Below are 12179 nucleotides of genomic sequence, written 5' to 3' on the forward strand. Positions count from 1 at the left end.
GCTCCAGCCTGGTGCCACGACACCACATATCCAGACACGGTCCCCTGCAGCCAGCACCAGCCGGGTGCTGGTACTGTCATGGGGACAGCATACCCATGCAGAATGGGCTCTTTGGCCAGCACCCAGGGTGGACAGGAGGGAGACGGGGCCAGAGGCTGCTCTGGGCCAGTACCATTTCCCTGTACCCTGGCACGGTGGCTACGGTCTTGGATTTAGCCTGGAAATGGCACGGGGGGTGCTCTGCTTGAAGTCCCAGGGGCAGCTCCTGGTTTCCCTAGAGCCTCAGCCGGGCTCCAGGAGAGCTGCTCCCCCAGAGCTGGCAGCAGTACCACCACAAAGAGCTGTCCAGGCCCAGCTGCAAGCCACTTCTCCCATCCCACAGCCCACCTGGTGCCCAGCAGGTGCCCAGCTGGCCTGCCCAAGTGGGGAAAACATCCCAAAAACAGGTGAAAGCTGAAGTGATCAGCAGTCAATGCCTTTATTAAAACTACACCACTTTTAGATAAACATTTCAGTTTAAGTTTCCAAGCATCTCACTGGCCTACTGCAGGGACTGGCGGCATTGGGGTCACCGCCAGCCGCCGTCCCTGTGCCGGACCCTCAGCTCTGCCCCTGGAGGAAGGCAGCCAGCCTCCGGCTCTGCCTCGCTCTGAGCCAGCTGCCGGCAGCAGCGTTAGCTGGAATGTGCAGGTCACTCTCTACAGAGCCACGTAAGCGTTCCTCTTCTGTCAGTGCAATAAATACAAGTGCATCAAACATAATTTAAGTGGCACAGTTAGCTTATGAGTATCATGGGTCAGAAACCTCAGGGATAACCACGCTAATGGCAGAAGAATCTCAGTACAAGAACAAGCTACTGTCTGCTTTGCAACTAGTATGATCCTGCAGGTATAACCGGGATGCATGCTGAGCAGTTTATACTACGCTGTACACCCCTTAATGGACCCTTCAGGCAGCACGATTCACTTCTGAGCACTAGTGACTAAACCTACAGCACCACTCCTTTCTCCTGGACAGCGTGCTCCAAACACAGCAGTGATGGGCTGAGAAAGCTGCTGCTGAAAGTGCCCGTGGGGCCCAGAACACAGCAGGGAGGCACGGGAGAAAGGTGGAAGAACCCCAGACTTGTTTTTGCATCAAGAACTGCGTGTCACTGCCTGCTTATAACTACAGAGGAACAGCGTAGCCACCAGGAACAGGAAATCAAAAGGAATTAAAAAGTAGATGAGGGGAAATAAAAATACAAGAGTTCTTCCCACCCAAAGGAAGCACATAGCTGGCTGGCCGTGTACAGGGAAAATGGAAGACACCCATTCCCACATCCTGGGCCCATGCTGATCGCAGAAGGGGGAAGTCAGGCAAAACACGATCTTGTGTTTTCCAGCTTAAACTCCCAACTCTGTAATTTATCTGTATAAGCCACTTCAGTCCTAATAAGAAGTGCATGTGAGGAAGGGGAGGAGCTCCACTGAGGATAACAGGGATGGGAGCAGAAGTGGTGTCCAGAAGGGAAACTGTACGGAACAGAAAAAAAAGGGTATTCATCTTTTCCCCTTAGAAAGATGTTGGAAAAGGAAGAACAAAAAAATCTCACTTTATTTCCAAATGTGTGCAATTAGGCCAACACTTGCAGCACATTGTGACTGAAGAGCTAAACAAAAATACCTCTCACCACCTGGATCTTCAGTGTATTTGTAATTACAGCCACTTAGCGGAAAAAAAGGGAAGGCAAAACGTGTATTTCCTAGAAAGGGAACACCTCAAACTCAAGCAAGACGACTGTGGTACGGAGACACGGCAAAAGCCATTCGCCTACAAAATGAGTCTGTATGTGATCCAAAAAACAGCAGCAGTGTTTGGAAGTGAAAGAAACACCCTTGGTCATGACATACGTGTCCTAGGAATGTCTGTCCTCAGTGGTACCGCGCTGGATTGGCCAGGCTCTGTTGTGCTTACTTTTTTCACCATTTGGTACAAGCTCCTGGGTTGTTGTCACCCCTCCGTCCACGTCAAAAAAGAAGCCATCAACTTCTTTCTTCTACCATCACAGACGCTGATGCTGGGAGCTGGAGTTGCCAAGGGTACACATCAGGACTGGAGTGGGAATCCCTGACCTCCTTTTGTGCCAGGGATGGAAGAATGGCAGACTGACCCACGGGGAGGGAGGAGGAAAAGGAGAGAGAGAGGGGAAGGAAAGAAAGGGAAACCTCTGCGCTGCCAAGCAGCCAGTCTTCAGTGATGATGCTCATGTTCAGATACTCCCAGAAATTCCCTAGGAAAAGAAACAACACAGCAGTGACTCTCAGTTGTCCTACACTCTGGTGGATGCTGCGGCTTCTGTTTCCCTGGCAAATACTGGGGCTCGAGCGCTTGCAGCTAGAGGGAGCAGCAGTGAGCTTTGCTGTCACCCAGCTAGAAAAGGTAAATGCCAGCAGCAGAAGCAGCTGCTCTGCAGACAGCCCCTCCAGAGCATCCAGCTCACAGCAAAGATGAGACGGAGAGGGGGGAGCGCTCCCAAGCTTTCTGTGGTTCCCTTTCTGTAGTTCCCCTTCTGTAGTGCTGACCCAGAGCCCCAAGCACCGTCCCCCCCATGCTGTGGAGACCCCGCTGGCTGGGCTGTTACCGCAGTATTCGAGGTAGCTCTGGACTCCTGTAGATGTATTTGTGCCGGTAGCCGAGGTCTGTGTGGAACGGAACAAACTGCACCTTGTAGTCTCGGAAACTCCGCGATGTCGCCGCGATGTTGTAAAGCTGAGTCCGAGGGGAAGCAGGTGAGGGCCACGTGTCACTCCAAACCAACTACCCCCCAGCTCAAACCCAGCCATCCCACCCCAAATCAGCCCCCAGGCCCCCAAACCAGCTGCCTCTCTCGGGGTGGTCCTGGCTTGACCAGCTTTGCGACCTCTCGCCCAGCCTCACTACTGATTCGCCACCTCCAGCACCACAGAACCTGTGGTCCCTTCAGGCTGCGCATTTCTGTGTACATCCTGCTGTTGCTGTCTTTCTGCCTGGCTTTATCAACATCCCTGGGGTGTTATTCTGGCCACCCCAGTCCCTTCCTCCAGGGCAGTTCGCAGAGCCTACCTTTTTTCCCAGATGAAACGGTACCACCGGGTCGTCCTCAGCGTGAAGGATGAGCAGGGAGCAGGAAATGTATTTCACACTGTAAGGCAGACAACAGTGGCAATCAGGAGCAGGTAGACTGGACGCGTTTTCCTCCCTGCCCAAAACTACTTCTACCACAGAGAGCCCCTTACTGATGTCAGGCAAAGCCAGTTAAAAATAGAGCAAGCAAACAACTGCAAGGCTTCAACACAGCACGCAGGGCTAGGAAGTGTGGGCTGGCCCGCAGCAGCCTCCCGGCACTAGCACCGACACGCCTGGATTTGCAAGGAAGCTGCAGTGACTAACGTGTTCTGTGGGTCATTAAGTGCAGTTCAGATCTTGAAAATGCTATTACACGGGCACCATTAATTCGGTCTGCAGAAGATTTACTAGCAAAAGGCATCCTTGGAAAAGCTGTTTGCTGCTCAGACCCAAAGTGGCTCACATCACTGCAAGGCATCGTCCCCCAAGGTCTGGTTTGGTTTCGCAACTGGAAACCGAACTCCTAAGTGCTCAGCCTCTTGAATGAGGTGAAAGCAGACGTTATTATGCAAAAAGGCGGCTTATGCAAACGCACACCAGAGAAATAATCCCAAACCTTTAAAGTCCTGATGCTACTGCTTAACGTGTAATGCACACTTGAAAGGCATAAATCACCAGGATCAAATTAGCATATCCCTGAGTAGTCTCTGTGCTCTCTTTTGCATCTCTCCTCATTAAGACCAATTAAAAAAGAAAGAGCTCCATGGTGCAAAGCTGTGCTGCATTCAGGGCTGCAAGAGCAACTGAAATCCCTTCAGCAAGTACAATGCTTCGACATAAAAAGAGCACAGTGCAGTCTGCTCCTTGATGCTCGCCCTGGTTCACTGCAGCCACAGCTGAAACCCCAGCGAAGAGGGAAGACACTCACTTCTCATCGTTTGCAAATTTAATTCCACTCGTCGTGATGGGGTCAAGGAAGAACCAGTCAAACCCAGGGAAGTATCTGTATATCTGAAAGGAAAAACTGGTGTTAGTGGCAGGCACCAGCAGGACAGTTACACGCAGCAGGAACAGGGCAAGCCTCCGCCATCCCTGTAACATCCCTGAGCTGCTGGCTGCGCTCTCTGCAATGAGACAGGCCACGTTTCCACCAGCACCTTTTTTCCTCTCCTGTTTCAAGCCCCTCTTATCAGCCTGCTCAGGAGCAGGCTCTCGGGGAACTTGCACGATCAGAGTATCAAGGCACGATGCTGCCGCTGGGAACAGTTTTCTGTCGAGCGAGCTTTATCCCTGGGCACCTCACCAGGACAGGCACATCCAACATGGCTGTCTGCTCAGTTTAGAGCCAGCTTGTAGCTGAATGGAAGAGACAGCCACGTTGGAGTGAACTCACCAGGGGATCTGGGCAAGCAAAGGGACCACACAGAGAGGGCTGTGACCAGGGGAAGCCCAGCTTTGCCATCACTTTGCTCACAGCCCACAAAATGGCCTCCCACAACAGAGAAGCTACAGCACAGAGCGGGCCGTCCACTGCTGAGAGCTGAGTTTACCTTACCCTCTCTGCATTTACTGCCCTTTCTGGCCCCAATTTCTGTTTTATTTCACCAGACTCCACACATGGGTCAGGTATTGCTTACTGCAGTGGTCTTCCCAGGAACTGCCTTACACGCTGGTCTTCATTTCCAACACTTGTAAATGTGACTCACTGCAATTAGCTCAGCTACATCGCTTCTGAAGGTTAATTTCTAGGTGTGTGATTACACACCACTGCTGTGAGAACCGCTGTGTACTTGCCACAGAAAAGGGGTGACTCCGCGCCTCCTCCCGTATGTTGGTGAACGGAGATTCCAGTATCAGGGCATCCGGGGGTGTTTCTGAAAAGCCAAAGGCAACGTGCTGAAATGCAGGGGTCAGCTGCCACCACGGCACGCCAAGGACAGCCTTGTCACAAAACCTGGGACATCGGCGGCACCTGGGCCAAGTGGGAGGAGCAGCAGCCCACCAGACTTACCTCTCTCACAAAGGCGCCTCACGAGATTTGTTGCGACCCTGGAAAGGAGAACAACGGGTGTTAATGCAGCACAGTCCCTCTGCAAAACACCAGGCTCTGGTGATAGCAGGGGGCAGACGTACAACTACAATGCCCTAACACTGCGGTCTGGGCAGCCAGCCCACGGTGACTTGGGTTCCCACAGGTCTCCCAAACCCCACTGATGCCCACAAAGGGCATTAGGCACCTGCGTTTAGGGAAATGAACAAGGCCAGGAAAGCAGCACACCATGTAGTCACTTGAAAGGATCTGAGGTGGCTCTCAGGCTCCTGACATACCCACAGTGGTGCAACACAGCCTCCTACCCCAAGGGTAAAAGGGCTGAGGAGCAGAGAGGGGGAGGCAGGAGTATGGGCAGAGGGTTACTGAGCTCCAGGCAGCTGAGCACGGGGCTCCCAGGGTGACACTGGCCACAGCTGGGTCAGAAAGCCAAAAGGTGTCCTCCGTGCACCTCCCTAACGGGATGGACACATTTACAGAAGTCGCTGAATCCTCCAAGCACAGTTAACTTCAAAAAGCTCAACCTCTGGGCTGGCTACAGTCACCAGCAAACTCTGCTGGGGACCACAGTCACAGGCCATTCAGATGGCAGTGCACTGGGAAACGTCACCAGAATGCTCCAACCCAGAAAGGGATCCTGAACGCAGCAAAAATAAAGAGGAAGAGCCAAAGGAAAAATAAAATCTGCTTTGTCTCAACCAAAGCACGCCATTTAGTACCATGGTGATGAAGATGCACTATCCTGAAACACCTCCCTGCCCCAGCACCACGTTTCGTTGGACAGCAAGGCAAGCCACTGTAGACTCAAACAGTCTCATCTGCACACTGTTTAACTTCAAAGTAATTCCTGCATTTGCCCCCTGCTCATCCCCACATCAATGGGATAAGAGTACGTGTTTTCTGCTGAGCGTGATCAGCCTCCAGACAGCACAGGAAAGGGAGGAAGCATAAAAGGAAAGTTAAAAACCATTTAGGAAAAGGCACTTGGGACTGCAGATTTCTCACTGTTCCTACTTCCCTGTGCCAGGCATGACCACGTAAACACTGTCGATGGCCAGCAGTGCAGCCATGCAGGCATCTACATGAATATTAATTACACACAATATGTTTGTCAGGACAGAAAAAGAACATTTTGTAAGGGAAAACTGCGCGCACATGTGGCCTGTCTGGGATGCTCTTCCAGAATATCAAAGCAGCACGATGTTCTGCTCTGAGAGACGAATGCAGACATAGGTTCACCGCAGGAAGAGATCAGAGCAGTCCCGCTCGCCTTCCACTTGATCAAATAGCATCATACTCTAAGTGCCTGTTTCCCAGCGTATCCCTCCGGGCAATGAAGGTTCGAGATCAATTCCTGCACAGTCATTCACTGTAGCCCTTCTCTCTGCAGAGCGCAAAAGGGGAGCTACTCTGCAGCAGTTATGCCACAGACTCCAAGCCAAGCCAGCCTGGGGGTTACGGCAAACAGTGCCTTCACCCTAGGTCGGTGTTTGATGTTTGTCGGAAGGTGCTAAGTCCCACTGGGATTAGATGCTTACCCCGTGCCCAAGGAGTGTCCCCAGATGTAGACAGGGTTGTCTCCGCTTCTTGCTTTTATCCAGTCGAAGACGTGAAGGGCGTCATAGGTCATTCCCCTCTCAGACGGGCTGCCTATCGAATCTCCCCAGCCTGAAACACAAAAGGTCCCTCTGTGAGCTGCATGACATGCTCTGCAAAGCCAGACGGCTCTTCCCATGCAGCACACCTGCAGAAGAGTCAGGCACAGGCAGTTTCTGCTCATCTCACTGCGCACGTCTACAGTTTGGGGTTAAAGCCCTGATTGATCAGCAGTCATTGAAACAAGGTAACTGCTGGCTGCAAAGAAATTTTTGTGGGTTTGGTCAACAACAAAAACAACAGCTGGATCCCAAACACGGCCACACTGTGTTCTTGCACCTCCCTGACCACAACAGCCCAGCTCCCAGACCTCAGCTGCTTTTGCATGCACGTAACCAATTCCTAAGTGCAGTCTCTAAAAGCATACAAAGTGGATCCTTGGGATCAAAACCCAAGCACATTTCACAAAGCTGTTGCAATGTCAGCTTGTCCATGGTGTCCGATCAGGGCCCGCCAGCAATCTTCCACCCTCCTGATTTCTCTGGCTCTATCCCTATTACAGCGTGTCTACACACCTCACGCCGAGCAGGAAGCATCCCACATCCCTTCTGACACCTACAGAGCAGCCAGAGAAGCTGCAGCCAGCAGGACTGAAAAACAGGGCGAGCTCCTACAAATAAAACTCTGAGAAGAGCAGCAGATACTTGACTACTGGTGGCACAGAGCTGCAAAATGGTCACAGCTCCTGCCAAGGATGTTAGCAATGAGCTGCCATGTATCTTAGCTTCACAACAACTCCAGACCAGCTCGCTGTCTCTGTGAGACCTGAAAGAACATTAATAAGTAGGAATTCTATCAAAGGTACCATTATCTGGGGAGCAGAAACAGTATTTCATAACAATCTTGTTTAATTCTTGTGCCTTTTGTTACACTTTGGAGTAATTTTATTATGGAAATTTGAGATTTCTGGAAATGCCTTACAGATCAGAAACATCTGCAGCATCTAATACAGCTTCTCTGAATTATCAACACGGCAGCACATAGTTATACCTCACAAAATAACCATGTCTCGTTTGTACAATTTAAAGGCGAGAAAAGGATGAACTTAAAATTGAAAAAGAAACAGTAACCGCAACTGATTAGCTAACAGCAACTGTTTGTAAAACAACAGTTCCCCTGAGATTATCTTACAAAGAAAAGCAATTATTTTGTTACTTAGAAAAGAAAGATAGCTAAAAGCGTTTCACAATAACAGAAGCCCACATACCTCGATAATCAAACGTGACCACATGGTACCCGAGGGAGCTGAGAACCTGGAGGGGAGAGAAACACACAGAAAGCTCTCACAGAGGCTGCCACCTCTGCCGTGCTCTTGCCTCAGGCCAAGGTGCAGGGACCTGATTTATAACATTATCAGCCCAACTTGGTAAAGGAGTAATTTAAGAGCTTTTCAGCGTAGCAGGCGCAGGGCTTTTGAGCAGCAGACATTTCAGTCTGCTGGCTTTACTCCATTTGTCTCCTGGACCGAGATGTAGATCACCCCTTTAACAGCTTTACCCTTGATATCTACAAATACCCAGTGACCGTTTCCCATACAACCAAACAAAACCCACACAAAAACTTTCGGGGTTTCCAGTGAAACAGTACAACTGCTTCATTTATACTATCCAAACTTGCATAAAGGTGAGCTCAACATAAAGAGGCCTGTTTCAGGTTTCACAAGGCTTAAACATATACACCTAATACATATACACCTATACACTTACAATTGCTCTATCGTGAAGATTTATGTTACGAACAGTGGTAATCCTAGTAAAATCCATTAAAACCAAGTAAAAATAATATCCCCACTAGATCAACTTGCTTAGAAAAAGTACCTCGGTAAAAACAGTACTAGCATTCTGAGCTACCATTGCTTGGTATAGCTCTAACATCTCTGCAGTGGATAAAAATCAGAGTCACAAAAAGATTAAACTGCTGTTGTGACCTCTGTAGGATGTGTAATAAAAAAGCCATCTTAGTACTACATTACACTCTAAATCTTTTAATGGACCAAAGGGAATTGCGTGTAAAACCAACACGTTGTTTTTAGTGTAAGTGAAATCTTAACAGTCTGAATGATTTCTGTTACAAGTTTAGGCCTCGTTAGTACTGGAAAAAAAAAAAAGCACCATACAGAGAAGAGGGGTGTTGGCAACCCAAATCCTTTGCTGGGGGGACTATGATGGTGACAGTATCTCCTTTTTTCCTTCTCAGGTCCGCTTGGGATCAATCTTTGTACATTTCTGATGTGCACAACATGCTACTTTCTCTTCACCAGCCTATGACTCTACATTACAACCCAAATTACCCTGCGGGATGTGTTTAAGACATATCGGACATGTTCTCTTCCTCACCTCTAAACCCATTTCTGCATCTCTCTTGCAGACCACGGGCGAGCTGCTCCCAGCCCTGTCCCCACGGCTGGGCTGTGCCCCCTCCCAGCCCCACTCGTACCTGCACTCCTCCGCAACGCGCCCTGCGTCCCCATCTCCAAGGTCTCGGCTGTCACACAGGGCCCGCACTCCTCTACACTGCATCACTATGCTGGCTGCCATCAGCATCTCGTTTGACACAGAGTAACTATCTGCAGCTTGCACATAAAAATGTGACAGATTTTCTCTCTAATACTGTCTGTGCGGGAGTTGTTACTATTTGCATTACGGCCACAGCCAAACCACATCATTATACAAAGCTCAGCAAAATAGAACAAGCTAGCCAGTAGTCACCTGGTCTTTAGACGATTGCTGTTAGGGCTAAACAAGCCGAAAACAGTGCTCCAGGGGGCTCCAAAGCAAGCTCGGAAGCTTTACAAGCCTCAGCCATGTTACCAGCAATAGCAGCGCTACATTCACGGGGCTACGAGGCTGCAATTTCCCTCTTCAACAGCTTACCAGCTGCACACTATCGCTCATGAGCCCAGCAAGGATACTGCAAAACCTCTTACACTGCAAACCCTCTTGTGACCCGAGGCTTCTCTCCAGGAATGAGCAGTGGATTTCCTCGGAGGCAGCTACCCATTCAGCTGCCTCAGGGCAATCTGCACAGGTCCAAGGGCAGCAAACAGCTCTTCATTGTAACGCATTAATTTGTTGCTGAGTGTCTGATTTTATAGCCAGTGCAGCTTGCGCAACGAATAAGTGCATTATAGTGATTACGACGAGAGCTACAGGATGCCAGGCCAAGTTCAGAACTCCTTTAACTGCAGGACACCACCCTCAGGGGGACTGCAGGAAGGAGCAGTGATGCATCCTTCGGGCTGCCGTAGCAATTTGGGCATCTGCTGGGTGTACAACACTCGCTGCCTTCAAGGCTCCTTGCACCACCAGCTGGACTGCCAGGATTAGCTGTTGGGTGATCAGTATTTGTTAAAATTGTTTAAAAAAGAAAAATATCTAATGGTACCGGCAGTGTCACAGCATACAGCTGAAGTGACGTACCTGTACACTGAGCATTACCTCTTGGAATAGTCCAGTTGTACTTCCTGTAAGAACAATTGTTCTCAAGTATAATTTTAACCTTAACAGGGGTTAAGGTTACATATAGCTGACATTACCAGGTAGAGCTATAAACAGACAATTTACAGTAATGTGGGGACACAGTATGCATACAAATACTGTATCTTACACAGACACCTGGACGCTGATTGGAAATGAAGAGCGCAACCCCACTGTCCCACTCGGCTCTAAATGGCTGTCTGCAGACAAAAAAAGCTGCTATCTTCACATGTGCATCACAGAGTTTGCCCTGCTGCTTGCCGGCACCCCCTGGGGACTGTCTAACACATTGTATCAGGCTCACCCTTGCTTTACTTAGTTGTGGTAATTCTTGGCACTACCATGGAGTTATATTACTCCACTCCCCCTGTTTTATTGCCATTTTCCCACTAGCACATACCCAGAATTTATGTTATCAGTCGCAACTGCACCAGCTTCAAAGTCACTCCTTCCCTCAAAGCCCCTTTGCTCTTTGCTAGTCAGGTCTCATCAAGCAATTCCTGGTTCTTCCTTTGGCTCTAAATCCTTCCAAGGGAGTTCCCCAGACGTTTGCCCTGTACTGCATGTGCTTACAGGGCAAAGGCCCTTTACACAATGGAGTTATTAAATACCAAGTTGTGAGTGCAGATTCCTGGGCAGAACAAGTTACTCTTATTCCAGTATTCTGTTGCAGATGACCTTGCAAACATTGCAGGCAGATGGGGTTATGTATTTATCAACACAACACCACAGTACAGAATACCACTGCAAACCGTGTAACAATAACACAATAACCAGGTAAAATATTAGTAAGTACATTAGGTGCTGCAAGACAGCTGATTCCACCAGAATTACTAAATATCACTTTTGATACGTCCACTTATGTATTGGACCCCCCGACCAGGCATGCAGAGCACCAAGTTCTTTCTTGCAAAGCCTGGTTTTCAGCTTTGCAATGGGATGCTAAGTCACCACACACAATCTAGCCTTTTCCAGACCATTAAAAATGATTTCCAGATCAGAAGACTGTATTAAATCGTTCCCTTTTCACATTTACATATATGATAATAAAACAGAGCAGTGAAAGCAAAGTTATGCAACAGATACTTAGCTGGATCTGGAACAGACTACGTCATCTTCTGTGCTACCTGGGGAAGGGAAAGTGATGAAGAAGCCTCGAACATCTCCCTCTGTAGGACTTTCTGGTCATAGGAGAGGTCTCATCAGTAGCATTTGTTTCCTTATTTTATCCAATTTATTACCTATTGTTCTTAAGTATCAACTGTTAATTAACCTGCTGACAGCTTAGCTATCTTTGATATGTTTGCTGTGTTGGCTGCACTGGCAGCATCTCTTCTGAATAACAAAGAGATGAACTTTTATTTTAATTAGCAGCACGGTAAGAAAGATTTTTACACTCCTCTATTTCTTCTTAAAAAAACCTGCCGAGTTTAACGCACAGATAGGACTACTGTTTCATTTACAAAGTCAATCCATGCCAGTTCTTCTAGAGCCCTGCGTTTCGCATACCCTTGCCTAACCAACCATTCCCTCAACTTCTTTCTGCTCCATTACTAATAGCACTTTATTTATGTTCCCAATTTAAACCTTTTTCTTTTTGATCTCTATCCTAGATTTCTTTTACGCTTACACTCATATACAGTTCCCACCTGTGCTGTCAGGACTGGCACCCACCTCACTGTGTGCGGCGGGATAGCATCGCTGTTCATCCCCGCTCACCATTCCCATGGCAGCTCCACCTTCCTCCACCTGGATTTCCAACTTCTCCCCCTCTGTGTCTTCTGCAAACAGCCCTTAGCTCTCCCCCTGCATCTACCTCCTCAGAGCATCGGTCTGACCCGCACCAGCCACCACCTTCACCATATTCCTGGCCAAGACCACCACGGAGAAGCCTCCAGCTTTCCCTAACC

General features: G+C 49.0%; 1 protein-coding gene across 1 annotated transcript in view; it reads right to left on the reverse strand.

Moving 5' to 3' along the window:
- Positions 1 to 459: 459 nt before the first annotated feature.
- The window catches only part of ABHD12 (abhydrolase domain containing 12, lysophospholipase), a 42952-nt gene continuing 31232 nt past the window's right edge, over positions 460 to 12179 (reverse strand). The window contains exons 6-13 of the mRNA XM_040553678.1: positions 8001 to 8046; positions 6676 to 6805; positions 5099 to 5136; positions 4882 to 4961; positions 4016 to 4098; positions 3085 to 3163; positions 2624 to 2751; positions 460 to 2272 (exon numbers count right to left, since the gene is read on the reverse strand). Coding sequence (XP_040409612.1) covers positions 2233 to 2272; positions 2624 to 2751; positions 3085 to 3163; positions 4016 to 4098; positions 4882 to 4961; positions 5099 to 5136; positions 6676 to 6805; positions 8001 to 8046 — 624 coding nt within the window. The 3' untranslated portion in view covers positions 460 to 2232. The remainder of the gene's footprint in view (positions 2273 to 2623; positions 2752 to 3084; positions 3164 to 4015; positions 4099 to 4881; positions 4962 to 5098; positions 5137 to 6675; positions 6806 to 8000; positions 8047 to 12179) is intronic.

This window comes from Cygnus olor, chromosome 3 (genome assembly GCF_009769625.2).
Source record: "Cygnus olor isolate bCygOlo1 chromosome 3, bCygOlo1.pri.v2, whole genome shotgun sequence".
Lineage (NCBI taxonomy): Eukaryota > Metazoa > Chordata > Aves > Anseriformes > Anatidae > Cygnus > Cygnus olor.